The sequence below is a fragment of the Xylona heveae genome (assembly GCF_001619985.1).
Source record: "Xylona heveae TC161 unplaced genomic scaffold L228scaffold_3, whole genome shotgun sequence".
In the NCBI taxonomy this organism is placed as follows: domain Eukaryota; kingdom Fungi; phylum Ascomycota; class Xylonomycetes; order Xylonales; family Xylonaceae; genus Xylona; species Xylona heveae.
The window spans coordinates 54,046-80,321 of NW_017264195.1; the positions used below are offsets into that span (position 1 = coordinate 54,046).

The 26,276-nt window shown below is 47.1% G+C and overlaps 11 protein-coding genes across 11 annotated transcripts; 6 read left to right on the forward strand and 5 right to left on the reverse strand.

Moving 5' to 3' along the window:
• Positions 1–1,071: 1,071 nt before the first annotated feature.
• On the forward strand, positions 1,072–2,521 carry L228DRAFT_236918 (plasma membrane iron permease; the record flags this gene model as incomplete). The annotated part of the gene is made up of 6 exons (XM_018330877.1): positions 1,072–1,096; positions 1,173–1,297; positions 1,365–1,828; positions 1,884–1,995; positions 2,060–2,146; positions 2,201–2,521. The coding sequence occupies 6 exons, from the start codon at positions 1,072–1,074 to the stop codon at positions 2,519–2,521; spliced, it is 1,134 nt and encodes a 377-aa protein (XP_018189491.1).
• A 927-nt stretch (positions 2,522–3,448) lies between these two features.
• Positions 3,449–4,855, forward strand: L228DRAFT_236919 (hypothetical protein; the record flags this gene model as incomplete). Its single annotated transcript, XM_018330878.1, has 2 exons — positions 3,449–4,208; positions 4,278–4,855. 2 exons carry the CDS (start codon positions 3,449–3,451, stop codon positions 4,853–4,855), a joined length of 1,338 nt encoding a protein of 445 aa, XP_018189492.1.
• A 1,709-nt stretch (positions 4,856–6,564) lies between these two features.
• L228DRAFT_208827 (hypothetical protein) lies at positions 6,565–7,383 on the forward strand (the record flags this gene model as incomplete). The annotated part of the gene is made up of 1 exon (XM_018329778.1): positions 6,565–7,383. One exon carries the CDS (start codon positions 6,565–6,567, stop codon positions 7,381–7,383), a length of 819 nt encoding a protein of 272 aa, XP_018189493.1.
• Positions 7,384–7,499: 116 nt separating this feature from the next.
• Positions 7,500–8,939, reverse strand: L228DRAFT_255303 (kinase-like protein; the record flags this gene model as incomplete). The annotated part of the gene is made up of 5 exons (XM_018333879.1): positions 7,500–7,684; positions 7,745–7,916; positions 7,985–8,298; positions 8,401–8,674; positions 8,784–8,939. The coding sequence occupies 5 exons, from the start codon at positions 8,937–8,939 to the stop codon at positions 7,500–7,502; spliced, it is 1,101 nt and encodes a 366-aa protein (XP_018189494.1).
• Positions 8,940–11,102: 2,163 nt separating this feature from the next.
• On the forward strand, positions 11,103–12,482 carry L228DRAFT_259228 (hypothetical protein; the record flags this gene model as incomplete). The annotated part of the gene is made up of 3 exons (XM_018334149.1): positions 11,103–11,181; positions 11,231–11,724; positions 12,087–12,482. The coding sequence occupies 3 exons, from the start codon at positions 11,103–11,105 to the stop codon at positions 12,327–12,329; spliced, it is 816 nt and encodes a 271-aa protein (XP_018189495.1). The 3' UTR covers positions 12,330–12,482.
• Positions 12,483–12,822: 340 nt separating this feature from the next.
• L228DRAFT_244801 (hypothetical protein) lies at positions 12,823–13,795 on the forward strand. Its single transcript, XM_018332017.1, has one exon. The coding sequence runs from the start codon at positions 12,901–12,903 to the stop codon at positions 13,600–13,602; it is 702 nt and encodes a 233-aa protein (XP_018189496.1). The 5' UTR covers positions 12,823–12,900; the 3' UTR covers positions 13,603–13,795.
• A 211-nt stretch (positions 13,796–14,006) lies between these two features.
• On the reverse strand, positions 14,007–16,541 carry L228DRAFT_218207 (hypothetical protein). The gene is made up of 2 exons (XM_018330178.1): positions 16,382–16,541; positions 14,007–16,245 (listed from the first exon to the last, which is right to left on the reverse strand). The coding sequence occupies exons 1-2, from the start codon at positions 16,443–16,445 to the stop codon at positions 14,441–14,443; spliced, it is 1,869 nt and encodes a 622-aa protein (XP_018189497.1). The 5' UTR covers positions 16,446–16,541; the 3' UTR covers positions 14,007–14,440.
• A 635-nt stretch (positions 16,542–17,176) lies between these two features.
• L228DRAFT_244803 (hypothetical protein) lies at positions 17,177–19,354 on the forward strand. Its single transcript, XM_018332018.1, has one exon. It carries the CDS (start codon positions 17,199–17,201, stop codon positions 19,251–19,253), a length of 2,055 nt encoding a protein of 684 aa, XP_018189498.1. The 5' UTR covers positions 17,177–17,198; the 3' UTR covers positions 19,254–19,354.
• Positions 19,355–19,883: 529 nt separating this feature from the next.
• Positions 19,884–20,938, reverse strand: L228DRAFT_244805 (Glyoxalase/Bleomycin resistance protein/Dihydroxybiphenyl dioxygenase). The gene is made up of 2 exons (XM_018332019.1): positions 20,458–20,938; positions 19,884–20,071 (listed from the first exon to the last, which is right to left on the reverse strand). Exons 1-2 carry the CDS (start codon positions 20,850–20,852, stop codon positions 20,053–20,055), a joined length of 414 nt encoding a protein of 137 aa, XP_018189499.1. The 5' UTR covers positions 20,853–20,938; the 3' UTR covers positions 19,884–20,052.
• A 334-nt stretch (positions 20,939–21,272) lies between these two features.
• Positions 21,273–23,661, reverse strand: L228DRAFT_244808 (splicing factor, CC1-like protein). The gene is made up of 5 exons (XM_018332020.1): positions 23,562–23,661; positions 22,712–23,512; positions 22,338–22,646; positions 21,803–22,273; positions 21,273–21,737 (listed from the first exon to the last, which is right to left on the reverse strand). Exons 2-5 carry the CDS (start codon positions 23,452–23,454, stop codon positions 21,479–21,481), a joined length of 1,782 nt encoding a protein of 593 aa, XP_018189500.1. The 5' UTR covers positions 23,455–23,512; positions 23,562–23,661; the 3' UTR covers positions 21,273–21,478.
• Positions 23,662–23,868: 207 nt separating this feature from the next.
• Positions 23,869–25,676, reverse strand: L228DRAFT_244809 (Inositolphosphorylceramide-B hydroxylase). Its single transcript, XM_018332021.1, has 3 exons — positions 24,673–25,676; positions 24,377–24,625; positions 23,869–24,312 (listed from the first exon to the last, which is right to left on the reverse strand). Exons 1-3 carry the CDS (start codon positions 25,464–25,466, stop codon positions 24,159–24,161), a joined length of 1,197 nt encoding a protein of 398 aa, XP_018189501.1. The 5' UTR covers positions 25,467–25,676; the 3' UTR covers positions 23,869–24,158.
• Positions 25,677–26,276: the final 600 nt, after the last annotated feature.

Below are 26,276 nucleotides of genomic sequence, written 5' to 3' on the forward strand. Positions count from 1 at the left end.
GGTCAAGTCCAGCAAGATCTGATGCAGGTTACCAGGCATGCGGGCAACGTGACCAATAAAATGATTAACGTGGCTAAAGAGTGGAGATATATTAGCTTCGGGCATGAGCGAGCAACTCTATGCGGCATTAACTTATCAGATGGTTAGACAAGGATCCGCTCTGCACCCTTGAGGCACCCAATATGTGTCGATCCGAGAAGCGATACCGTTACAGGATATTGCGCGAATGGGATCGCGGTGGCCTTGGCAGAACTGGGAGCAGCCTAAAAACTTTTTCTAGCAGTTACGGCAGTATTGGTGCCACAAAAAGGTGGGTGTTTAATCTGGCGAACATTCTCGCTGCCGATGAACGGTCATTTGAATCCTGGCGAGGGCAAGCTCCACGGTCGAGTCTAACGAGGATAGCTTCGTGGGTTGAGTAACATGATTTGACGAAGAGAGCGAAGCGGGAACGTCCTGGGAATCAGGCGAAGGCGAAGCTGCGGCCAAAGACACATGGAATTATCTTCGGCAAAGAAGCCCCACACCAGCGGATCCATCGAGCTCCCAATCTACCGATTTTTTCTGCACCCATTCCAATTGAATTCAACCGCCTAAAATTCGAACTCGTAATACGACCCTCGATTGAATTTTGTTCTTTCCCTCTCTTTTCTCGTCTCGGTTTCCGGCAAACAAGGATCGGCTAGTGGGCTGATCGAGGGTTTCCGATATCGGGTGAGATTTCCAAGTTGAGTGGGAACACGGCTGAAGGAACTTTTTAGCGAGGATCAAAAGCTCGGATCCCCACCCTCCCACAAAAAGGTCACCTTATCTGATCATCAATTCCCCTTCCTAATCCCACTCGTCCCCCCTCCACATCTTTTTGACCTGGAGATTTTTATCAGATCCGTCGCCCACGCGCTTCTTCTCTCCTTCCTCTTCTTTAGAATCATCCTGGCGAACGAGCTGCTGGCTTCGGCTTCAAAAGCGAAAGGTCCTGAAGCTGAAACTTCGTCCCGCAGCTAAAACAAATTGAAAAATAAAACTCAGTAAACAAGCTCAAGTGGTCAACAGACCGCTGCAGTTGCAAAAATGGTCAACGTTTTCGCCGTACCCAGTAAGGTCCCTGGCCAAATATGACCTGTTTTGACAGAAAAGAACATGAAAGAGCTGACATGAATAAAATCTCATAGTCTTTTTCATCTGCTTTAGAGAGTGTCTGGAGACGAGTATTATTGTCTCAGTGCTCCTGGCCTTCTTGAAGCAGACTTTGGGACCTGAGCAGGACAAAACAACATATAAAAGATTGGTGAAACAGGTTAGTGCTTTGCTATGAACTCTCTCATCAACTACTTCTCGCCTGCTAACAAAATGAAATGCAAAAGGTATGGTGGGGCACAGCGCTCGGTCTGATCATTTGTCTTTGCATTGGCGCCGGAATGATTGGTGCCTTTTACGGCTTCGGCAAGGACCATTTTGCCAACACCGAGGACATCTGGGAGGGCACTTTCGGAATCATTGCCTCCCTGATCATCTCGGCCATGGGTGCCGCTTTGTTGCGAGTGTCCAAGTTGCAAGATAAGTGGCGTGTCAAGCTTGCAAAGGCGCTCGAGTCCAAGGAGGTCAAGAAAGCTGGTTCTGGTCACCGTATCAAGAGATGGGCTGCTCTTAAGAGATGGGCCGAAAAGTATGCCATGTTTATGTTGCCATTCGTGACTGTGTTGCGTGAGGGGCTCGAAGCTATTGTTTTCATTGGTGGTGTTGGCTTGGGCCTTCCTGCTACGGCTTTCCCCATTCCCGTGATCACTGGTCTCATGGCGGGCGCCGCCGTCGGTTACCTCATCTATAAGTAAGTCGAAATTAATCAATCGTCTCTGAGGCACAGTCTAATCATTTTCTCCCAGAGGCGGAAACTTTGCTTCTATCCAGGTCTTCTTGATTGTGTCCACGTGCTTCTTGTATCTGGTCGCTGCCGGTCTTTTCTCAAAGGCCATCTGGTATTTCCAAAACAATAACGTAAGCTTATTAGAACTATTGCTTTTCAAATTTTGCACGATCAAGATGCTGATAAGATCATTAGTGGAACAAGATCGTTGGCGGTGACGCCGCCGAAGTCGGCAATGGTCCTGGTTCTTATGATATTCGCCAGAGTGTCTGGCATGTCAATGTTCGTGTCTCTATTGCCTTGACTTTTTGATTCTTCCGACTAATCATCTTCTAGTGCTGTGGTCCTGAGATCAACGGTGGTGGTGGCTGGGGTGTCTTCAATGCTCTTTTTGGCTGGCAGAACTCGGCCACTTACGGCTCCGTCATCTCATACAACATCTACTGGATAGTCATTATCGTGTGTTTCTTGGCCATGAGATATAACGAGAAGAAGGGCCACTGGCCTTTCTTGAAGCCCAAGAAGAACCTTGATGTTGAAGAGTGTGACGATGCCGCAAGTGGCTCGAGAGCCGAAACCGTTGAAGTTGATGTCGAGAAGAAAGACCATGCGGCAGATCGGGCAACTTCAACCAATGTCAGGACCATTGAGGGATAGTAGGGCGCTCAACATGAACACATATTGAGAGCTTATCCCTTATCCTCTTGAGCTTCGACAGATGAGGTGACAGGTCCGTTGAGCGGCGCGTTTCCGGACAGCGCAGGGTAAACAGAGAGGAAGAAGACATGATCCAGAGAGTGACAGCACATACCGAGAATGGCGAATGGGCGTTTCAATTTAACTTGTTTTACGATACCTGAGTGTAAATATTATAAGCAAAGATCGGATTAATGAGATGGAAAGATGCTGGGAGGGAGAAATTATGGAAATTTATACACGGCTCGTGGCGCACAATGATATGGTGAAGATGGTGTCAGCCGAAATGGAAGCAATGTGATTGGACGGCACCAGATCTCCTGCGTGTCAAGGTCTCGCTCTCTCTAGGCAGCCCTGAGAGACAACTGATGCAAGGAGAAATAAAGGCGGATAAATTGGTGCCATTTTGCAGAAGTTTCTACGAAATATTTTGAAGATTTATGTTTCATCTCGAATCGTACAATTTATATTTAATTTTCTTTCATGCTGACAATTAATGATGCTTGAACGCTGTGAAAGTCTCTGATGTTTTTATGCGACTTGTCTGGTCGGTTAATTTGTCACACCTCGCACGAGCTTTATCCAAGCGACGTCATGAGTACCTGTGCTGAGGTTCCGTTGTTAGAAAGCTGCAGTTCTCTTTGCTTCGTCTTGTCCAGAGTGTCTTTTGTTGAATGAGAGCAATGGCGTGGCCATACCCCTGAAATCCAACTCCTCCATTGTGTTCCGGTGATTGAACACTTCACTTCCTTTAAATCGGCGATTTTATGGCCGCTGACCGCGGCATTCGAACTCGAAAAGTTTTTAGGGCGCCGACCGTGCTGCCTACCGCCTCACAAGCAATTGGCTTTACGCACATGATCATATTATACAATTCAGACTTTGGCCATGCCTGCTGAGCCGCCCGAGATATCCAATTTGCAACTCGAGGATGAGCCGACAAGGGTCATCTACTGCAATGGACATGCCGTACTTCTAACTCCTGTATCGAAAGACGGCGATATTGTTATAGAAGTCCGAGATCCATCCACACTTCAATTCTCTTTCTTTCAAGTCGACTCTCAATGTCTTTCTCGAGTTTCACCGTATTTCGAAACTCTCTTCCATCCCACCAAGTTCCACGAAGGCGCGACGCTCAGCGAAGCAAGGCTACACCTGCACGAGAGCCATAAGAATTCGGAAAGGGCGGCAGTCGAAAGTCTGCCCAGGGTGACCCTTGAGGAGCTTGGACATCTCACATCCACGAGGCCATCCGATCGCGTGGTGGCTGATTTTCTTCGATTACTCCATGGCTACGACCTCCCCGATCTTCCGAAAGAAATCTCGGCTCTCAAATACGCTGCCACCCTCCTGATCTTGGCGGATCGGTTCCAAACGATTTCTACGGTAGCTCCGCATGTCCAGCATGGGAAGCTCGCTCAAGCTCTTGATCGGAAGCTAAAGGCATCCAAAACGCTACAGTTCAATGAAGAGCGAGAGCGACAAAAACTCTTGATTGGCCTGATGATTGGTCATTTCCCATTGGTTCAACGATCAAGCAAGGCATTAATCATTAACGGATCAACCATGTGGGACCCTGAGGAGGAAGAAGAACAAGATGGGGAAGAGGATGTGGACATGTGGTGGGACCTCCCGAATGGACTAGAGAGTATGTCCCCGCTTGATCGTCCTTGCTTGTTTTCACCTTCTTTTGGATACAATTCTGACAAATATTCAGCGGAATTACGCTATCGCCGCGAGTGTATCTTGCGAACGTTGAATTCTATACAGACATACTTTCTGAAGCAGTTCACATCCAAACAGCGACAATGCCGACTAGGCTATGACTCTTCGGCGCAATGCGATTCTTTTCAGCTTGGCGAAATGGTTCGATTCTTTGTCCGAATTGGAACTCTCCGCCTGCAAGGCAACATTTATGACCATGGCGAAGGAGCCGATGCGCACCCTGGAAATCTTGATCGGCTCTTGGAATCGTTGCGCCAATGTCCGTCTTATCAGATTGATCGAAACCATTCGCATTGTGGCCTCCGCACATTGATCTTACCTATTTTAAGCTATCTTGAACTGTGGATCTCACTGGAGGCTCAAATATGCGCTCGATGCTGGAAGGATGATCGAGCAAATTACTCATGGTTGAGTGCTCCGCCGAGCAGAACCTATAAATTCCAGGTATCTGCACCACGAGGCTCTCGAAAGAATAAGAGTGCCACTTCCCGTACTCCTTGTGGCACTGATCATGGTGTTGCAAAACACATTTTCACCGCCGAGACTCATGAGTGGAAACCCGATGCATAGTTGCAGCTAGCACTCCGGCCTAGACTAGGCAATTTTCAAAGCGGCGGCAGTGCGTACAGCCGAATACAGTCATATGCTATGATATTTTGCCATATATCTTCTGGCGAGCCCCCGATATTAGCATCTTGGTAGCATTTGCAACAACAGCGCATGTTGGAAATCGATTGCGTCTACAATGAAGGCCCATTGCCCTTATTTTGAAAACTTTGATTGGTTTTTTTCGTCCGGAATGTCGGCCTTAAAATTTCCTATCAAGCGTTCACTCTCTAATGTTCATCACTGTAGTGGGGGGGTTTGCCGCAAGGCTGGGGCCATGCGGGAGCAGCGGATAGCTTAGACGAGCCGAGGCGCAGGCGACAACTCGACTTTTGATTAGCCCGTTAGTCTCAGAGGCTCAGTCTGTTAACCACGAGACAGCTGCATAGTACATTGGCGGTCTGCATAAACTAAAGACTTGGCTACCGAATACTTTGCTCAGCCCCGATCCAGCGCTACATGACCCCTGTCCATAACATGGATTCCCCACTGAAAACTGTTCCATCTGGCGCTCAACCTCACTCACTAAGATCTGTAGCTCGTGGCTGTGTGAGGCATATACCGCACCGGTCATACTTTTGACATACCTGTTGTTTTTCTGTTTACTAGACTATAACCTCGTGATTCATGAATGCGGAATACTACATTGAGGCTATTCAATATAGCTTCGCTGCTCCGCCTACAAGCACAAAACATCTCTAGTCATGACGTTTCTAACCTTGTTTCATGATCGCGTTCATGTCCAAGCCTTGACAGGGCAATTGCATAAAGCCCAGTGTTTCTGCCATAAAGCATATAGCATCATCGCAACATTAACATTTAATCGCTACACTCTTCACATACTGAATTCATTCTTGTCTCCACACCAGCCTTCTAGTATTCTCTATCTACAATAATATCGTTTGAAGAGTTTGAACATCTGGCACATCATCAATCTTTCGGAAAACACTCGTCCGATTGAATACACTGCATATGCTCCTATCCGTCAGCTACCCAGCTCACGGTGTCACACTTCACTATCCGGAGGTCATTTCGCAATACGCCTAGATTGCTTGAACTGGCGGTCTGAGTTGGTAAAAGCCTCAGCAAACAGTGCGAGTCGCAGCAGCTCCACTTTCGGGCCTTTCATCCGTCGGGAGACACGACAAACATTGAATTGCGGGGTGGCGCTCTTTAGAAGTCTGGGCCCGACAGATCGAATCGTGAATACAAAAGAAGTAGTAACGACTGGGGAAATTAAATATGGCAGCTACATTAGACTGCCGCTATCCTTCTTTTTGCGAAGCATACCTTTCTTCATCAGACTACCCTGCACAACTTTCGTCAACGCCCTTGGATTACCATCGCCGAAGCTTTAATTCTTCCCGTCGAGACAGTTTTTACACGCGCCATCCCAGCCAGGAGGGTCGCAAAATGTCAGGATTTCTAGGGTCTCTCAAGAAGAGACTTTCTTCGGCATCCTCGCGAAAAGAGGATTCTGCGAGACAAAGTAGAAGCTTCCCTATGCATTATCAGGACGTCTGGGATCCCACTCCACAAGGTAAATTCCCATGCTTCCCTTTTTCGAAAGCTGGCTTGGTCCAAGAGTTAACATTTAATTTCTTACTGTAGAATACCACTCCAACTCCAATTATAAACCTACCCTGACTTCGGACTCTCAAGGTTTCACGAGCATGGCCGACGCTCCTCCTCCGTCCTACACTGACAGCACTTCTGCGATAAGGTCATTCGAAGATCCATACAGCGCGTATAGTCCCGAGTCGGTGGGCTACACGGCTCCTGCTACCCAGGCTGCTGTAGAAACAGCAGCTGGCGACGATTCTTATGCATTCCTCTCTCAATTCGATACCATCTTTTTAATTGACGACAGTGGCAGCATGGCCGGTCGATCGTGGAGAGAGACCGCGGCTGCGATCCGCAGCATTGCACCCATATGCACTGCGCGCGACAAGGACGGAATTGATATCCATTTTCTCAATGCCCCAGATTGTAGCGAGTACTGGGGTGTCAAGACTCCTGGTCAAGTCGAAGCTATATTCTCATCGGTGAGACCGTATGGTGGTACGCCGACTGGCACGCGCCTGCACCAGATTCTAAAGCCATATTTACAAAATTACGAGGCTCGACCAAACTCGATGCAGCCGCTAAATATTATTGTCATCACCGACGGTGTGCCCAGCGATGATGTAGAGAGTGTCTTGGTCAATGTAGCGAAAAAGCTGGACCGGCTGGATGCTCCTGCTTGGCAGGTGGGAGTACAGTTTTTCCAAGTCGGCCAAGAACCTGGCGCTGCGGAGGCACTTAGAGAACTTGATGATGGACTGGCAGAGTTGGGCGGCGTCAGAGATATGGTTGATACAGTGCCCTGGGCCGGCGTTTCTAGTGGAAATTATAGCGACTTAAACGCAGATGCGATCTTGAAGGTCGTGCTTGGTGCGGTGAATCGGAGATTAGATCGTAAAGTCTTGAGATCCGGGAGGTTGCAAAGATAACAAGAAGTAATAATACACTTTATAAATATATCAAGTTCATAATGTGCCCTGACTTTCGTAACATCCTTGGTCACTCGTTCTAACGTCGGGTGTCAAAGTTGTAAATTAGATAGGACCTAACTATGAGCCAGCCAAGGATGATTATATAGCTCTTCAGCCGTTGCTCGCTCTTCGGGAAGCCAGCATAGCAGTTTTGACGCAAATTCTAGGAATTGCTGCTTCTCTGCTCCTTCAAAAAACGGTGTGCGATTTGCAAAAGTATATTCTGTAGACGGAACGAGATCCTGGTATATAAAGCAGCCTGAGAAAGCTCTTAGCAACCAATATTAATGAGTCAATTGCATTGTAGGACCGCGCGTACCATCTTCAGAATATAATTTAGAGTAAATGTCTTTGTCCGCCCGGTCTAATAGTGACTGAGGAGGCGGCCCTAGCAAGGCAATCATCTGAGTAAAATGAGTCACCTGCGAGTACTCTGAGTTATTTGAGTCGAGCCCATCAAGGAGTGAGGTTTCGTTCAATAATTCCCAGAGCTAAGCAAGCATAGAAATATGTTAGCAGAGCGGACAAGGAAGATATACTACGTATATATGAACCTTACCACCATGCCCAAGTTCCAGATGTCGGCGCTATATGTCCATCCGGCCTTGAGCAAAACTTCAGGAGCACAAAATTGCTCGGGCTGGATATCATGATAGTAAAGAGAGGAAGTGTCTCCAAAGACAGCAGCTCCAAAATCGGATATCTTAAGAGCCCCGAAGGCTTTCCTTAATCTGCCGAAATCTGTTCGAGATTGATAGATTGGATGTCCGTCAACTTCCTTGAACACCGGCGGATTGATACTCAGGTCCTTGATGTAGTCTTCAATGACTGATTTATCTTCGAACGGGACGAGGAAATTATCCCCTTTGAGATCTGTGAAATGTACCGGCGGTGAGTATAACTTCTATTTGGTGTCGTGTAATAGGAACTGACCTGTGTGTATCACATGACACTCCGTGTGAAGGAAATCAAGACCTTGTAGAACAAGCCTTAGGAGAGATTTGAGAACTCGGGGCGGTAGGCCGATAGAGTTGAGATGGCGGCCGACCATCCAAAGAGGCTCTCGCAACGGCTCATACACTAGTATGAGATGTTCTCCAAACGGCCCGGTGATAGTGAAGGAGTCTTCAATCGACCGAACATAGTTGCGGCCCCGATGTTTTGATGAAGCTGCTATCTGGGAAATATGCTGAGATATTCTGAATTCAACAAATGCCGATTTGCGATCTCTTTCAAAGCAATTGGTAATCTTAAGAGCTTCATATTCATTTGATTGCCATGGCCATCTAGGAAACGTCAGTATACGTGGATTAGCAAAGACGAATAACCTACCAATTTGTGTATTGAGCAAGCCAGACAGTGGAGCCAGTTCCCCAGCCAAGTTTCGAATTAAGTCGATAATTCCGAATTACTTCTCCAGCACGTGCAGGATAGAATCGCCTGGGGTCGTAATCCGGGTTTCGCTCCTCTTCAAGGAGTGGCTCGTTTGGGAGCGAGCGAGCTGCCTGATTCATTGGTCCAACGCGAGAGCTGGACCATCGTATGGCTGATGTGCGAAATCGCCGCATGGAGGCTCTGCAAATGGCGTATATCGAAGAGTCTCTATTTCCGCATTCGTACTGGCAAAGGTTGATTATTATTCAGGCCGAGATGTCTACTGTGATTTTCCAATGTCCATGTGGCTTCTTCGCCTATATATATCCACAGGTCCGCAGCGAACGATAAAGTGTCTCATATATTTATTTGGAAGACAACCACCTATCATCCATCAACTACTGTCTTCTCGTGATCAAAACAAGGTCAATGCGCTCCTCCAGCAGTACTGAATAGGCGAAGACCTTGCACAGAGAAATTCCAGAGCAAGAATCGATCTCTAGCCCGTTTGCCAAATGAAGGAAGAGGACGGGATTCCTTACAACGAGCTACCCGACGAGAGCGCCAGTCCCGAAGAGGTCAGAGAGGCTCTTCTCGAGCTATTCATTGGTGGGGGTTTGGATTAAAGACTGCGAGAGACTGGGCGATGCAATGGAAGACCGGGTCCGGAGCTCTACTAAGAGCAGCAGATAGAGAGTCGATAGAGGCACAGTTTGAAGATAGCTTGGCCGCAACAGCCACGTTGATCTCTATTGAAATATCTCTAAGAATGGAAAAGAAACTTGAAGCCATCCGAAGGCGAGAGGAGACAACTGCTCATTTCATTCAAGTAAGTTTTACGGAATTTTAAAACAAGTATCTTGATTTAACTTCCAGCTAGTTCTGTAAAAATATCCCTTATTCGATTTTTACGTGGCAAAGGCGTTCTTGGATTTCCTTGCCCTCACATGCAGCATCGTTAAGCTCGAGTGAAGCGGAAATCTCGTCGGCATCTCTGTCAAGCTCTGGCATTTCACGGTCTACAGCAGATGAAACCAAGGACAGATCCTGTTTGATGAGAAATCGAAAGTCAAAGACCCAGCCGGAAGGTAATATATCTATCTGCCTTTTCAAATATGGAGAATTGCTAATCCATACAATGAAGCAGAAAGCCCGTAGTAAACACACTTACCTCCATAATGTCAGAGAGCTTGACTATCCATTTTATCTAACAAAGGAAAATTTCAAAGAGAGAGTAATCACATATTGTATTTTGCAATCTTTCGTGAAGGTGATGATTCAATATAAGATGTCTGCTAAATGATTTTGGTATTATTTCGAACATGAATTTAACGTTGTGTGATTACCTGACAGCATTACCTTTTACATAGTATACAGACATTTTCTGGAGTTAATTGTACCTCTTATAGAATTTATTGTCCATAGTTATTCACATTATAGAGGATTTCTATATAGTCGACCACGATTGCCTGCTTTAGAGCCTGCTCTACAGGGAATGTAGCTAGCCGGACCAGACCAACACACTTTTATTTCTGCTTATAAGCAGCACAGAAGGGACATTGATTTTCCAACCGGATAAGAATTGCTGCTAAATCCATCCGCAATTCAATTTAACTTTGGTTCCTACAGTCCTACTTCATCCATATGTATTGTAAGAATGAATCTGAAACGTGTGTTACACTTTTCGCCTTCGCATGGCTAAACCAAGATTTATTTTAAAATATGATTGTCGTCTGGCATCATGCCCAACCCTCCTGGATGGGACCGCTATCAAACGGTCGAGAAGCGGATTTCAAACCCCTTGAAGAACAGGAACTTCATTGAAAAGGCGGACCTCTTGTCTGAATCTGCAAACTTTCGAATGAGACATTTCAACATTCTAGCTGAAAGGTCAATATTAAACATCACATAAAACGCATGCTCGAGACCGACAATAACAATCACCAGTCCGCGGTCGCAGCTCAGCCTTAAGATTCAAAGAAACTGGAAAGATATACGTCACCTCTTTTGTGCTAGTTGCATAGACTACTTGTTATCAAGTCTGTACCTGAAATTAACAAGCTCAACTGTTCCCAACCATGGTTGAGAACAACCAAATTGATGACAGGTACTCTTGGCCTTCAAATAGATTTCTCAACTGTGGTTGGAATACTAAACAGCATACTTTCTACGCATTGTTTGACGCGAGCAGATCCTACACAGGCTCGTCTATAATACACTCTAGGTGTCACTATTCAGAAACTGGTCAGAAAAAAGCGGACGAGTACCATGTCAACATCGTCAGGCCATGTCCTTGATGGGACATGGCCTGGTTCTGGGAGAACTTGTCTCTGATGAGGCGGCCCCCAAATGCAACCATGAACATCTTTATGCAAATGACTAGTTAGTATCGGGAAACCATATGGCAGAAGCATGTATACTGACGCATCAGCCACAGAAGTTCTCAACTTCAATGGCATTGGAACCTGCCACGCAAATGACATTCTACACCTTGCCTGCTGGGTGCCATTCACCAATACTTCCAGCCAGCACGAGACCCGTCATCAGAATACCACATACTTCCGATCATCATCTACGCTCTGCCGCGGTCGCCGCATCGACAAGATCACGATGATCCACGCCCGAGCCAAACGAGGGGACTATGATGAGAAGCCAGTCAACGCAACCTTCGAAAACTGTCTCTCGGAGGGGTTAACGCACTTACAACGTGCCAATGAGGAGGTCGAAGACACAGAGGTTGACGACGATGATTTTTACGTTCTCACTGACGAGGACTCCTCCTCTGAGGAATCGGTGGATGCAATTGTGAAATGTGTCCCAGCTTGCACGAGTGAGGGGAGTGCCTTGACAGTCAGCCGTTATATTCGCGGCAGTTTCACCAAGGTCTACCAAATGGCTGCTCAATGCGTGCTGATGAAGAATGAGGTAATCAAGGACATGGTGAATCGCGGCCTGATTGATCCTTCAAAAAAACATAGGTTCAAGACATGTATACTGTCACACAAATTATAGAAGATTTGAACTTCGATGGTATTGGTACCAGCCATGCCGATGATCTCCATATTTCCCCAGAGTCCAATCGCGTGTGGCCGTGCTCGTCCTACTGATGCAGCGACAGGTACTGATCCAACCACCCCCTAGTGCATAGAAGGGCAAGTTGCCGGGAAAGTCGGATTGGAGGCATCTGGTTGCGATGTTAGAAAATCATCTCGATGAAGTTGAAGAGGCGAATCAGCCGCGCCATAATAAACGCGGGGCAGTGACGCTCAAAATATCAATAAAACCAGTCGGTCAAGAACTGTGCAGACACGGAGGACCTGATATCCTCTGTGGTTTTCGACACAACCACAAGTGCGGTTCGACTATTCTCTGTCACAATTGTCATCGTCATGCATTCTTGCAGCCAGCTTCAACTGGTGCACACAACAGGGTCGGTTGTTCAGCTAGCTCTGTCGGAGTCTGGAACACAACACAACCAGATGGCATCTATCCTTGAGTTTGTCGTGGTTTGGGAATTGTTGAGGGCTTGATTGGATGAGTATAAGATAGTGAAGATCCGCTTTTACAAGAATTAATAAAGAGAGTGTAGGAGTTCGTACCTTTTCAATAAACTTGTCAGTGGCTTTCGTTGAAGATGTCTCTTGTCAATCAGTGGGCAAAAAAACGATAATGATAAAGAGTGTAAGAGGTGCAAGGTCTTGTATTGGGCCAGTGAATTTTTATACGTTGTTTACATGTATTGGTAAACGGATATAATAGTACAAAATAGACTACATTTTCTGTCAAATATTTTCCCCACTTTGCCCGTACCCGATATAAGATACAGCTAAAGGCTAGCGGTGATTCTCTAAGAATATTACCTACAAGTAGCTCTCGTAGGGGACTCCTGGTTAACGGGTGGACCGCACAGGGTTAAGGATCAGCAACTTTACTCTTCCGGCTTAGTTAACCGGAAAGATATCAAGTGTCCACTACCATTTATCCGATTTCAGATTCTCCAGACTCCTTCACCATTGCAAACGAATTGCAGCATTCTCCACTTCCGATACATATAAGAATCGTTTTGCTATCCCACTCAAATCTGGAATCTATTGAATAATAATGTCGGCCCAAGCTCAGTCTGCCAGTGCCAACAGCACTTTGCGTCCCACAATCTTATTGCTTTCCCTTGAAAAAGAGAGTTTCTGGGAAGAGCAATACTCAGACCTCGTCAAACTGATTGGGACGGATGCAAACATTGTTCGACTCACAAAGGCTGATGGCGCCCTTGACTATCTCACGAACAATACACCATCTGCGATTCTCGTCACTGACCCGGCCATGGTCAAACGTAAGCCTTCTTTTTCAGTCGTCAGCCAGAAGGTTGTCGAGTACGTCCGTAACGGTGGTACAGCCGTCTTGGCCACCCACTTTAGCAGTTTTGTCCGACCGAATGACTTGGGCCAGTGGTTCCAGAGAAGCTGGGGCTTGCCATGGATCGCCGGGGACTATCACCGCACGACCGTGCAATTGAATCACGACTGCTCATCCCCCCGCCTAGAGCAAGCTGAAATGCTCAAAGAATATAGCCAAAAGGCTGTCTTTCTTAAGAACGTCCCAAAGGATGCAGCGCTCTATCTGCCGTCCTCTGATTCCAGGACCGAGAGCTTCGGTTTTCCTGCTTCCCCTGTCGACACTTCCCAAGTGCCTGTCGTATTTGCCAAAGTCGGCAATGGCCGACTGGGTTACGTTGGAGACGTTAACAATGAGTGGGGATCTGTAGCAGTTGTCTTGTATATGATTGGCCTGAATCCCGAACCTTGAAGCAACCATACCTCATGGCACATTCAAAATGGTGAGCGGATAGATTCAAAAGCACAATCCCAACACATACTAACGAGGTTACCTGAAGACCATTGTTTTCGATACAAGGGCAGAACGCAGCACATACTATTTCAGCTGGACAGCTCGATGCTAATAAACCAACTGTCAATTTTTTTATTTTCTTGCTATCGCTTTACCTTGTGATCCGCATATCGTTTTTGTAGAGAAGCATAGCTTATTGAATTTCGGGCAAAATCTTATTCTTCATGCATTGATTGCTCATTGCTTTTCATTTTTCTCAGCTTCTTTTGATGATATTAGTGCTTCAGTGAAAGACAGAGCTATTGAAAAAAAGCTTAGTCAAGCTATTGCCCGTGGAGAAATAGAAGAGCGCGTAAAGACAGAGCCAAGGAAAACATCAAATTAAACAATTGAATAGGAAGTTCGTGAATCCCATTGAAATCAGCGCTCTTTAGTCCTTCTCACAGACCAGGCCACCACTACGGACCGATAATTTGAACCCTTCTCCAATGGTCCCCAGTCACCGCCATCGATCTGTGAAGGGAATGGCTAAACGACTTGATAGAGGCGAATCTCAAAATCTAGATACGTTTATTGCAGGTAAAAAGTGTCTACACAAGCTTAAAATGATGATTTGCATAGGTCAAACAAATGGTATATTCTGTATTCATTTACATTGTAACGCCCAGAATTCCCTTTTCAGACGCGAAAAAATTTATCCAAAAGACTTTGGGACGCTCTTAATATATACAAACGCTACTAAACAAAAATAGGTATTGAAAAATACGAGATATATACAACCCCAATCTACAAACGATCATGAGACGACGCAGCCTGGTGCCTGCCGCTGCGGCCACCACGAGGTTGGGACGTTATGTGAGGACTCAGTATCTGCGCCGGCATTTCCAGCCGAAGGTACAATTACCGGGCTCTCGCCGTCCTCTGTGGGCGGATGCTGTGAGGTAGGTGGGGGAGGGGCTTTGGTTTGGATGGGACTTTGCTCATCTCGCGATTGCCAGGCTTCTGGCACGAAACCGTGTGCAGGGCCACTCGTTTTTACTGGTTCGAGCCTCGGAGTTTCCGGGTGAGGATGGCGACGGATATCTGATACTGAGGATGACAATGACTGGGGCTCCGATTGTGAAACTGAAGATGGGACCGAGTCTTCTGGCGTCTCAAGTATTTGGGTCGCAGACTTCATTAGCTTGCCTGCTACCGAGACGCATCCGCCGTATGAGTATCTGATGAGGGAGTCTCCGGTAAGGCTTCCAATAATAAAGGTGTTCGGTGCGATTTCGAGGCTTTTCTCGGCGCCCGCTCTGAAGGTGTCCCCAGAGATCGGGGCTTGATAGTTGGCAGCTGAATCATGCGAAAATAGCTGCTTCTCGTTCCCATGATGGCTAATGGCTTTCGCAAAAAGTTCATCGAAAAGTGGTTTAGAAAGATAGTCTAGGGTTCCGCGTCGCCCAACGGCATATTGCAGCCCCAAAACACGCCGCTCAATGACAGCTTCGCTTGGCAATTTGATCGTCACTATCGCTGCTCTGTTGTCTTCGCCGTCTACATCCACGTTGATGATTTCTCCATTAGGAATCCCCTCGTAGGTTGTTTTCCAGTCGCGGCCTCCCAGCATTGCGATGGATTTTCGCCTGTTGGACATAGTTGAGTTGCGACGGGTTTGCGCGTTGATGCTGGTCCTCGATGAGATTGAGGCAAGCTTCATATGTCGATAAATACCGGCATACTCTGGGTAAGCCTGATGATGGCATGCCTTGAGTGGTGATGGACGGGCTTCAGGGTTCCATTTGAACATGTGGATGATTTTCTGTGTAGGAGGTGCTGAAAGGATCACATCTGCCGCGCCGAATCCGGATCCGATGACGAGCAGTGCCTCCTCAGGCGACGGGTTTGGTGCATCACTTGCAACCGGTGTTTTATTCAACATTGTAAGTGGTTGTAATCTCGGAGGCGGAAGGATTTTGTTTGTGAATATACCAGTCGCCAAGACCAAATTTTTGCACGATATTCCGTGAGAGCCAATGTAGAAACTTTCTGAGGTCCTACGAATGTCTGAAACATGAATGGAACTCAACACAGCGTCGTCGATTGCGACGGCGGCAGGATAAGCAGCAAAGTATTCCGCTACCTCGCGCCGCGTGGGGCGTATGAGCTCCGGCATCTTCTCTCCATATACCTGCAGATGATGATCCTCAATGCTGTAGTCTGGTAGCGAGAGCATCTCTGCATAACTCAGAGTACCAATATTCATGTCCAGCGTGCCAGGGTCCTCTTCCCACTGACCTCCTGGGCAGGAAGCATCGCCGACTACCAGGTGCGAAACTGCAAGCTCTGGCCGATAAGCCCATCGCACGCAAGTGCGGGTTCCTAGTGAAGTATCCGCATCCGGTCGGATCAAGGTATCGAGCAGCACATTGATGGGCAACGCCTGCGTGCTATAACGCATTGATGAGGGGAAATGTGCGGCATATTCAGGTTTCGCATTGAGAAGATTCGGACATGCTGCGAGTTTGGAATCTAATATACGATCGTCATGATTACCGGCGTAGAAAGGGACGTGACCGTGGAGGATATAAGACAAGATCAACGCCGAAGGGCCGTTCCCTAGGTTCCGAGTGAGCAAGAACTTCGCCAGAACAGATTCGGCAGGGATTAAAAGCGATTGGCAGCATTTCTCCTTTTGAGAGTATTGGCTTGGCGTTGTGGAACAATATATGAGTAGCCAAGAGGATCAACTTACCAACTATGACGGTATCGACGTTAATAGGCCCCATGTTTCCGCCATTGGGCGAACTGGAATTCATAGGGCCTTCAAGGGCAGAGACGCATAGATTTGGGCATGCAGCATGGGTACAATTGCAAGCAGTAACCCGGAATCATGAAAGGATTAAAAACGAGAAAAAAAAAAGAAGCTTTTGGAGTAACAATATGAAAAGGTAATGGATTCGTAAGGCGCCCGGTTCAGGGACCCAAGTGGCCGAGCGATAGCGGGGTTGTCGGGTTGTATCTCCGTCAAAGCTTATACTTGATAGGGGAACACTTTCCTTACGATCTTAACTCATTTCGTCAATCATAGCCATTAACGTCTCTGCCACCTTGAAAGTAAACATCCCATGTCTGAGACTTCAAAATTTTGCTTTCCACAATGTATCACGTCATTTGTTAGTGGTGATTGAGTGATCACTCCCTGGATGCAAGGATACTGGCCTGATAACACCTAACCAAGAACGATAACTAACCGCGGAAAAACAACAAAGCTCTCCATATCCTACGCCTTCTTCATAGCATCGTAAGGCAATTAACGTTTTCATATTTCTACAGCAAATAATTCATATGACATTTAGATCGAGTTGAACCGTCTGATCCTTTTTGTGCTGTCTAGACTATGCAAAAATGATGCTGCAAGCTTTCTCTGCACCTGATAAAATCCCTGTGCCTGATATGGGCCAATACCCGATCAATATGTTGCTTCAAATTGCTCTGCCTCTTTTCCCGCATTCAACTCGCTCAATGGCAAATGTCAAGATCAAGAACAACTCAAATTGCGACGACGCAACATGACAAGTGAGAAATTGGACAATAGCGGCAACGGTAGCCTAAAAGTGCCTGGCTTCAACAACATTCCCATTTACCACGAGCTAGAGCTCCAAAAGCGATTCACCAACGGCATTTGTGAATGGGAACAAAAGTCCCGCTTGACGGCGCGAGAAATCGCCATGCTACGACTTATGGAGAACATCACGGAGAGTGAGCATTGGCAGACGTCTCTTTTCGATGACACAATCTTAGACAACTGGCGCCCTGAGGCATTGTCTTCCGGTTTCCTCATGAGTCCCATGGCATGGGAATGGTGCGTTTCCGAACTTCGCGACAAAGCCAAGCTTTTCCACCAAACTGGCCGAATAATTGTTCTCAATGCCGGATCTGCAGTTTGCAAGTCAGATTCTGTCTTGGAGCCCGGACTGCAGAAGGAGCTGCAGCAATCAATGTCTGCGTCATATTTGCTGTCGACGGACTCGGACCCAGTGAAGGCACAGGTGCGGCACCGAATCGACCCGTCTTTATACGCTCTGGTCTATGGTCGGTCGCACGTTCTCACGGACGGCGGACGAGTGGAAATGGAAAATCTATGGGAGTCGTGGCCCAAATGTCGCGTGGCTCCAGCTCCTATCTATCCCTCCGTGAGAAACAGAAACCGAGAGATCCCTCATGGAGGGGCATACTGGAGGGTACAATGCTGGTCTAATCGGTTTCAATGGCTCCCTTGTGAAGTTGAATTTTGCAAAAGTACGGGCACAGATGTGCGGATCACATCTTATATAAACAATCTGCACCCTCAGAACGTCTCTGCGTACGCCGCGGTTGAAAAGCTCATATCAGCAGCAATTGGTGCTTGGAACGACATTCTTGTTGTGGGCGGGCAAGGCAGATGGCCAATGCGGCTCAGAACTTTTGATTTCGAGGAAGAGAACGATGAGCAACCCGACTGGCACAAGGAAATTCATGCCTATACGGGACGTTTTCCGACGAAGGAAAAACAGCAAGAATTATGCGCAAAAGCCAAGGAGTATCTGGCTCTTCCGGAATATGACCCCGAATGTTGTGTCTGGTTAGATGAAACCGGGAACCAATCGGATTTACTAGCAGAGATGACTCCTGAAAAATGGGAGGATACCCTCGCCTTAGCAGATGTCCTGCTGAATAAGTACGGTCGACTCAATTATTTCCATTACCCCGATCCCGGGATCTCTTTTTCCTACGAGGACTGGAAAACAGGAAACAACACCGGTAAAGCCGTCATGGATAAGGTCAACCTCTTCGATCCAGAATACCCACTACCTCCGGATCCAGATCATCAGTACTATGCAGTGGCGCTTGAGGATCAGTTTCGCAAAGCGGGATTGCAGGTCATTGTCAGAGAATCAAGCATAGAACTCACACCCGAACATCCAGATTACGCTGGAGATGACGATTATCGCATTGAGGGGACACTCAACGAGCATATCGTCGCAGCGACCAGTTTCTATTATGACGTTGAGAATGTAACCGAAGCACGAATCAGTTTCCAACAAGAAGCTCCCATGGAGGAACTCGAGTATAACTTTGACAAATACGTAATCATCGAGAAGGTCTGGGATTTCCCAGGTATGCGATTATTTGACAAGGACAAATCGCCCGCAGCTCTTCAGGTCATGGGATCCGTCACCACGGCACAAGGACGGCTCCTTTCTTGGCCAAACACGTTACAATACAGGAGAGAACCATTTTCAATCCGAGATCGCTCCCGTCATGGACACCAACGAGCCATTACCATTCTACTCGTGGACCCTAATTACCGTATTTGCTCGACCAGGAATGTTCCCTCGCAGCAACTCGAATGGTGGGCTGAAGCCGCTGTTCAGAGCGCATGCCTGTATCAAAAATTACCAGCTGAGCTTGTTAGGATGGTGAAAGACGAACTTGAAGGATGGCCGATGAGTCAAGATGAGGCCGAGACGTACAAGAGGGAATCCAATGCTGAAAGAAGTTCGGTCATGGAAAATGTGTATAATGGAATAGAATCCTATAAATTCATCGAAAGGTCACATGAATTAGCGGATTATAATGAGTAAAGGTGAGGCTCAGGTACACAGGCAGACATCCAAGGCTGAAAAAGGTGCGCTCATGAAACATGCTCGGCGAAGTACGAACCTACACATTTATCGACACGTCACATGGGTTGTCAAAATAACAACCAACTTTCAGCTTTTAATTTATCTTGTGTTATCACATTCGTCCACGGTCTAGTTTCATTTAATCGACAATTGAGATTTCAATTTCTGAATGTACTTGTCCAAGCTACCTCGTTTCTTATTTAACCTAACCTTATGCATTCCTATATTCCGCAATCTTCTTGCTTATGTGATTGCCTTCTCTCTGCATCCGTCATTAATGTTCCATTTCCTTTTGCTATCAAGGCAACTGAATCATCCTTAACTTAGACCTCCGATGTTGTGCCTTGGATCTGGGTAGACGAAACAGAACGGTGTATATAGCTATCTTCAGCGTCAGATCCAAAGGCCCGATTCCTCTTACTCCGTTGCCTGGTCTTCTGCTTTGTTCGAGAAAGTACCCTGACAATGACCAGTGTCAGCCAGTCTTTCCATAAGGATCTTCAGGCAAAAATTTATGAAACACTGCATTCAATCCATGTATCTCTCGAGTCCACGAGCTTTACTTCAGCAAGTAAATTAGGAATTTATTCCCGTAATTGGAGCATGGTCACCCGTGAGTACCTTTAGGCCTGTGAGGATGATCGACTCCGTTCACATGACCTCTCAAACCAAGATCCCATATAACTTGGCATTATTTATCCTGATAGTACTGTACTGTGCTGTGCTGTACAAAAGTAAAGCATGAGCCGAAACATGCTCAATGATAATTGGATATCCTGCGCCGCCAGTCAGCACAAGAAAGTCGTGATATCCTTAATAATGTAGGCAGAAAACATGACCCGATTGTCACGTAGCCGTAGCTATGTAGGCAAACCACGCAGCCACGCTTGTCTTTCTTTCTTTCTTTCTCCTCCCCCCGCAGCAAAAAATAAAACAAAATTAAAACAAATTCAAGTTACCAAATGGCAATAATCCCAAAAAAGCAGCGAAAACAAGATTTACTATTCCATAGAACCCAATTTATCATTGTCTTTTCTTTGTTCACTTCTCTTTCTATCTTTTTATTGGAAGAGAAGCAGGGACAATACAACAAATACAACAGTCCAACAACACAACAACACATCAATCCAACAGCACAACAATCAAGAAACGCAAAACTCACTCTACAAGATTCCCATCCGGATCCCGCACATAAAAACTCCTAATTCTCCCTCTCGCTCCCGTGCGATCCACCACTTTTCCGCCTTCCAGTACTTCCAGCCCCGCGCGCTTGACCTCCTCCAGCGCATCCGCCACGGGGGTTTCAGTCAAAAAACAAAGATCCGCGGAGCCAGGGAGAGGATATTGGGCTTTCGGTTCGAATTCCTTGCCGGCTTCGTGCAGGTTGATTTTGTGCGGGCCGAAGAGGAGGGCATGGCGTTTGGTGTGCGGGGCGGAAGGGGGCGAGAAGGTCTCGGCTTTCATGCCGAGATGGCGCGTGTAGAAGTCGATGGTGGCGGGGATGGAACGCACAGTGAGGACGAGGTGGTCGAGGGAGGAGATGGTGAGTGGAGGCATTGGTAGGCAAAGAATCAAGATGAATTTTATACAGATTTTCCTGGGGTTTATTTTTGGAAGTTTGGAGGGGGGAAAAGGGTCTGGGAGAGATTGGTGTGAATCATGCGGGGTGTACAAAGTACAGAGGTACGTTGTATTGTTGATGATTTGAGGGTTTATAACGAATTTGGAGAAGGTGGGCTGTCACGTGTGGGGATGAGGGTACTCCGTGTGAGATCTCTGTTTTTGCTTATATTGGAGAGGAGCTATAAAGAGGTTTAAGATTGGTTTGATGATCTACTGGATATTGCTTGGGGGGGATTGCGTGCAATCATGAAGTCATTACGAGATGGAGCGGAGTACCGGTGCATTTGAGCATCGATACATCGATAATCGTCACACGAATTCTCAGGAAATGCAATTATTCACATATAATAAGCACTATCAGAAGAAATCTTTTAAATTTGCTATCCTATAGCGAAGAGTAGATATTGCACACAATGGTTGGGTTGGAAAGCAAAACTTCGATGCGGCGGAAGAACACCCTATGTAGCTTGGTAGAAAGAAGGGCAAACGACATGACAAATCTCGACCTACAAACTGGTTCTAAAAGACAAAATATGGCATCACGGTTAGCTTTTTCTTCTTCAGATGGCTTTTGTGCGGCTGAAAAGCGAGCTGTAGACGGCGTCAACAACGGGCGTGGCGGTGATCTGCCTGCCGCCAAAAAATCTGCCGTTGAGGCCCATAATGGCGTTCTCGCCTCCCTGGACACGGTCAAATTTCAAATAGATATCGCCTTGAGAATTGGGGTCCAAGGAGATGTGAACGACATGTCCGTACTTCTCCTCGCATTCGGCCCGAACATCGTCTTCAAGTTCTTTGATCCAAATCTCGCCCTCCTCTCTGAAAAGAAAAGAATTAGCACCAATTCGAAAATAAATGACAAAGTATGTGCTGAATAAACTTACTCGGACGGATCGAACATGTTGCGTAGCACAACGCATCGGCTGGCCATGCTGACATTGACTGGTAAAGGCTTGGTCTCCGTCTTGGGTTTGATGATCTTTGTTCTCTCATCAGCAGCATTCGTATCAGCAGGCTCATCGGTACGAGCAAGCTTCCTCATAAGAGCATCTCTGCTGAAGTTGTTGAAGTTCACACCGGCAACGTCAGTATCGTCTAATGCACTAGCGCCACTGGCACCTTTCTCTTCACGGCCGCCTGCACGGTCAAAGTTTCCACCAGAACCGCCAGCATGCGCACCCCGTCCGCCAGAGCCAGAGAACGAAGAGCCCTGGCCTTGAAATCGTTGAAGGAGGTTTGCCGTAGACTCGGGAGTGAATTTGTCGTTGCCAAGCCCAACACGGATCGGACGACCTGCAAGGTCAAAGCCATTCATTTTTTCTAGGGCCTCACGAGCTTGACCAGGGTCACGGAATCTATATCATCAGAATTAGCAAAGTCCCACATAGCCTTCGCTTAAGGTAGCTGGTAGAAACTTACTGCACAAAACCATAGCCTCTGCTCCGCCCGGTTTCATCCTTTTGTAGTTGGACAAACTCGAGCTCGCCAAAGGGCTCAAAAACATTCTGTAGATCGCTTTCAGTGATACTGAAATGAATATTGCCGACATACAACCTGTGAAACGGAATAGAGTTGGGATGATGAGAGTTGCCTTCGGTATTGCGGGCTTGACGGTTCTTCTCGGCTTCGGTAAGCTGTGCAATGATGGGAATGCCTAAAAGCTTTTGACCAGTGAGCTGGATGGCAAGCGGCACGGATTCCTCTGCTTTAAACTCCACATATCCAACACTGATATAATGATTAGCTACCTTCTTGTAATTGTCAAAAGGGAAAAAACGTGAAACTGTGCTTACCCCTTGGATCTGCCACTGACTCTGTCCTTGACAATCTGCGCTTCTTTGACAGGGCCGACTTTTTCGAAAAAGGCAATCAATTCCTTCGTTCTTAAACGGGCAGCCAGTTGCTGTACGAAGACGGTCCTGCGATCACGCTCATCTTCAGTAAGTTGGGGAGAGGTAGTCCTAGTTCGACCTCCCCGGGGGCTTGGCGAACGACGTCGGCCTCGACCCCGGCCTCCACGATAGCGGTCATCGCGATCCTCACGTTCGCGTCTACTCCGTCCACCAGGTCGGTAGTATCTGTCTCCATCAGGAGACCGAGATCGGGTCCGGTGTCGACCTCCACCACGATAGTAGTCGCCTCCAGAGCGGTATGAATCCTCGGGATCTGCGGAGTCGCGATGACGATCGCGGCGCGAAGCACGTCGGTCGCTGTCCCGACTTCGGCTTCTTCTCTTTCCCCTAAGGCTGCCATTAGCGCTACCGCGGTCGCTCCTTGGGCTCCTAACATCATCCATCAAATCGGCATCTCGATCTCTCTTTGATCGATCCCGACTGCGATCCCGTCGACGGCGCTCACGCTCACGGCTGTCATCACGATATCGATCGCGGTCTCGTCGGTCTGACTTATCGTTCTTATTACGGTCATCGCGCTCATCTCGTTCATCCCGGTCGAGGCTCTTGGGAGTTTCGGACGCTTCAGTGGCTATGCCGTTGGCAGTAGAATCGAGCAGGGCTTCCACATCGAGACCTGACATTTTGGCTATCGGTTGGACACGTGCTGAGGCAGAATCTAGGATGGGAGGAAACTTTTCACTTTGCGTTTGTCAGAATTGATAACGCAGCGACGGTGATCACAGCGAACCCTTTTCTATTTCAATTCGAGGCTGAGCAGTTGGATAGTACGTTGACGACTGAGATATGTGGGTGGCTTGCGAATTTGAAAAACGGAATTGGGGTGAATCGTACGAGGGTAGAGATGATGAAGTTGTAATGAGTTGAGGCAAAACGTGGGTCGGAATAGGTCGGTCACGTGTTGGTAAAAAGTATGTGTCGCTTAGTCAGTCGAGATGGCGATCTCGTGACGGAGTTTTATTTCGCAAAGGTCCAAAAACGGTAATGGACAATCGCGGGAATGGCTGCATGAAATTTGAGCAGACAATGTTATAGATGCCAGTACATGGGTATCTGCACTGCAATTAATATTAATGAATAGTAGCTTAAGTTAGCATACATGTCACATCTTGCTTCCCTAATTAAATGTCAACCAGTTGACAGCCATGACGCGTTGGTAACGGAAAAAAGCAAAACCAGAAAAGGAAAAAATAAAAATTTGAGATGAATGCTGGTTTTTCTCAATTGAGTACACAATTCTATGCTCCAACTGTCCGGGGGAGCATCGTTCCAATAAACGCCATTTTCAAAAGCCACCTTGAACCTCTACCAGCCAGCTGGTATAAAATTATTGACTTTTCATGGTCTTTGTGCCTCCAACGGACAGCTCCGTGCCAAAGATCCTGTCCCAAAATTTGCTAGTTACGCCGAACCCAAGCTGATAGTCAGCAAAGTGGTGAGCAAGGTGATACTTCTTCAACTCGCGATAGTAAGCCGGGAGTCTGCCTTCAATTAGCGCGCAAGTTTCATCGGAAGGTATCAAAGCAAAGATCCCAAGTGACTTACGTCCGGTGGTGAAGGAAATAGTGGGTAAGGTCGTAACAAATGTATCCGAAAATACCGCCACAGTACACTGCAGTAGCGGCATACCAGTTGTAGAAGAAAACAGCGTGGGCTAGCTTCCAGAAAGGAGTTGCAAGTGCGAGGAACAATGTCGGTGGCATCACCAGGCGATACCTGTCCATGGGAAGATAGTGATGAATACCGTGGAGGGTAAAATGCAGTGTTATAAAAAACCTGTTGTCCGGTAGATGGCTACTTCTGTTAGAGGAAGGTCCGCAGAGAAGAATGATGTAACTTACTCGTCCAAATGAAAGAGAAATCTATGCATGAGATATTCGACCAACGTCCACAAACAGAGACCAGAGGTCCAGTAAAGGGCAGCCTCCAAGGGACTGGAAAGGTTTGCAGCCGAAAGGAGGGTACCGTAAATGACCGGAGGTACCCAGACCAAGGGCACTACCCACCAAGGGGTTTTGCTAAGCGGCTCAAGAAAGTTACCAAACAGCGGCGCAGATGCTCCACCCTTGTAGTGTCGAGGCCTGTGAACTTGCTCCAGGTAGAACGCCTTGCTGAATCCGCCGAAAAAGACTTGCTTCATCAGGGGTTGATTGAGATCCAGGAACTTGTGCTGGCGAAAGTCATTCTCATAGTCGGTGTCTTTCGACAAGTCCTCAGCCGTAGACATCCCCGTAGCAGCATACAAAGGTTCCCGTGCAGTGCTAAGCCCATCTGCTGCTCCATTGCTCTTCAATTCTTGCATGCCGGCTTTGGATGGCGGAAGGGGTACGATTTCGTCGGGCCGAGTACTCTTGGCAGCTGAGTCTAGAACGGGTTCCGTAGGCATGAAACCGACCAGGCAGTCATCCAAGATTTCATAAGCAGCCTCTGAATGCGTGTGAGAGATTTCGTCCGCCATAATGTCCGTGACGTCTTTCCCAGCGAACTCCAATATCAGATCTCCACCTCCGGGATGGTCGTTTAAGAATGAAGTTACATCATAGACTTTAGTCCCGCAGGTAACGTAGCATGACTGAGCGGTGTTATGCGACTCGACGTCCTGTCGCAGGATTGTAGGGAGCGTTCTCGCAGGCATTTTGACGCCTAATATCGCTTTTTGTCGCGGATACAATGGCAGGAATAGAGAAAATATTAAAAAGCCTCGAAGGCCGCAATAGATGCGCGAGCGATGAGGGAGACAGATAATGAGACAAAAAGACGAAAATAAAACGACTCAAATCTGACCGCGCAATGGTCAGTAAAGGAGGAAATATAATTGAAGAATTCGCTGGAGATTATTAAAATGAGATCGACTGATGGGTCAGGAGAGACTGATCCGCCATCTAAGTTAAACTGCCGCGGAGCAGCCCTTGACAACTAATTTAGGCGATCGGATCTTGTAAGTCCCGAGCGAGAAGGCAACCGACCAACTCGTTGCCCGCTCTTTCCTTTTCGGGCTGTTTCAACCTCATCTAAACAAATGCTTCATGGCGCGCACAATGGAAATCTTGTGCCTTACGTGTTTATCAACGATGAATTTTTCTCACAAGTCCTGCATGTGTTATTTGAAGACTGATGAATAATCAGTAATATCTTTTTCCAAGTGCAATTTGTTTTCTAGCGCTTCTGAAAGACCTGCGTGCTTTATGAGCTTCTCTTCATTCTGCCCTTTGTTGCTGAAGAATTAGTTGTTGCGAATTGACTCTTTGACTTTATCCAAATCTCCGCATGGTTTTCTGATATATCTTTGGTTTTTAATCCTGTGCGTCTTATTTGCCTGATTTCTGCGTTGCAAGCTGGCATCATCAACGACTGGCAGCACCAAGTTTCGATCGTCCTGGTGATTCGTCTTGCTCGTTGAGCTTATATCAAAAAGAAATGAGGTTCCGCAAAATCATTTGAGGTT

What these genes read in the sequence shown, in the direction of transcription:
- L228DRAFT_244801 (XM_018332017.1), top strand. Translation starts at nt 12,901, where the DNA reads ATGTCGGCCCAAGCTCAGTCTGCCAGTGCCAACAGCACTTTGCGTCCC.
- L228DRAFT_218207 (XM_018330178.1), bottom strand. Translation starts at nt 16,445, where the DNA reads ATGAATTCCAGTTCGCCCAATGGCGGAAACATGGGGCCTATTAACGTC. An exon ending in CGTCGATACCGTCATAGTTG is followed by an intron (nt 16,246 to 16,381) that starts GTAAGTTGATCC and finishes CTCGGAACCTAG; the next exon opens with GGAACGGCCCTTCGGCGTTG.
- L228DRAFT_244803 (XM_018332018.1), top strand. Translation starts at nt 17,199, where the DNA reads ATGACAAGTGAGAAATTGGACAATAGCGGCAACGGTAGCCTAAAAGTG.
- L228DRAFT_244805 (XM_018332019.1), bottom strand. Translation starts at nt 20,852, where the DNA reads ATGCCTCCACTCACCATCTCCTCCCTCGACCACCTCGTCCTCACTGTG.
- L228DRAFT_244808 (XM_018332020.1), bottom strand. Translation starts at nt 23,454, where the DNA reads ATGTCAGGTCTCGATGTGGAAGCCCTGCTCGATTCTACTGCCAACGGC. An exon ending in AGAGGCTATGGTTTTGTGCA is followed by an intron (nt 22,274 to 22,337) that starts GTAAGTTTCTAC and finishes CTGATGATATAG; the next exon opens with ATTCCGTGACCCTGGTCAAG. An exon ending in AACATGTTCGATCCGTCCGA is followed by an intron (nt 21,738 to 21,802) that starts GTAAGTTTATTC and finishes TTTTCTTTTCAG; the next exon opens with AGAGGAGGGCGAGATTTGGA.
- L228DRAFT_244809 (XM_018332021.1), bottom strand. Translation starts at nt 25,466, where the DNA reads ATGCCTGCGAGAACGCTCCCTACAATCCTGCGACAGGACGTCGAGTCG. An exon ending in TTTCTCTTTCATTTGGACGA is followed by an intron (nt 24,626 to 24,672) that starts GTAAGTTACATC and finishes TAACAGAAGTAG; the next exon opens with CCATCTACCGGACAACAGGT. An exon ending in TATTTCCTTCACCACCGGAC is followed by an intron (nt 24,313 to 24,376) that starts GTAAGTCACTTG and finishes AATTGAAGGCAG; the next exon opens with ACTCCCGGCTTACTATCGCG.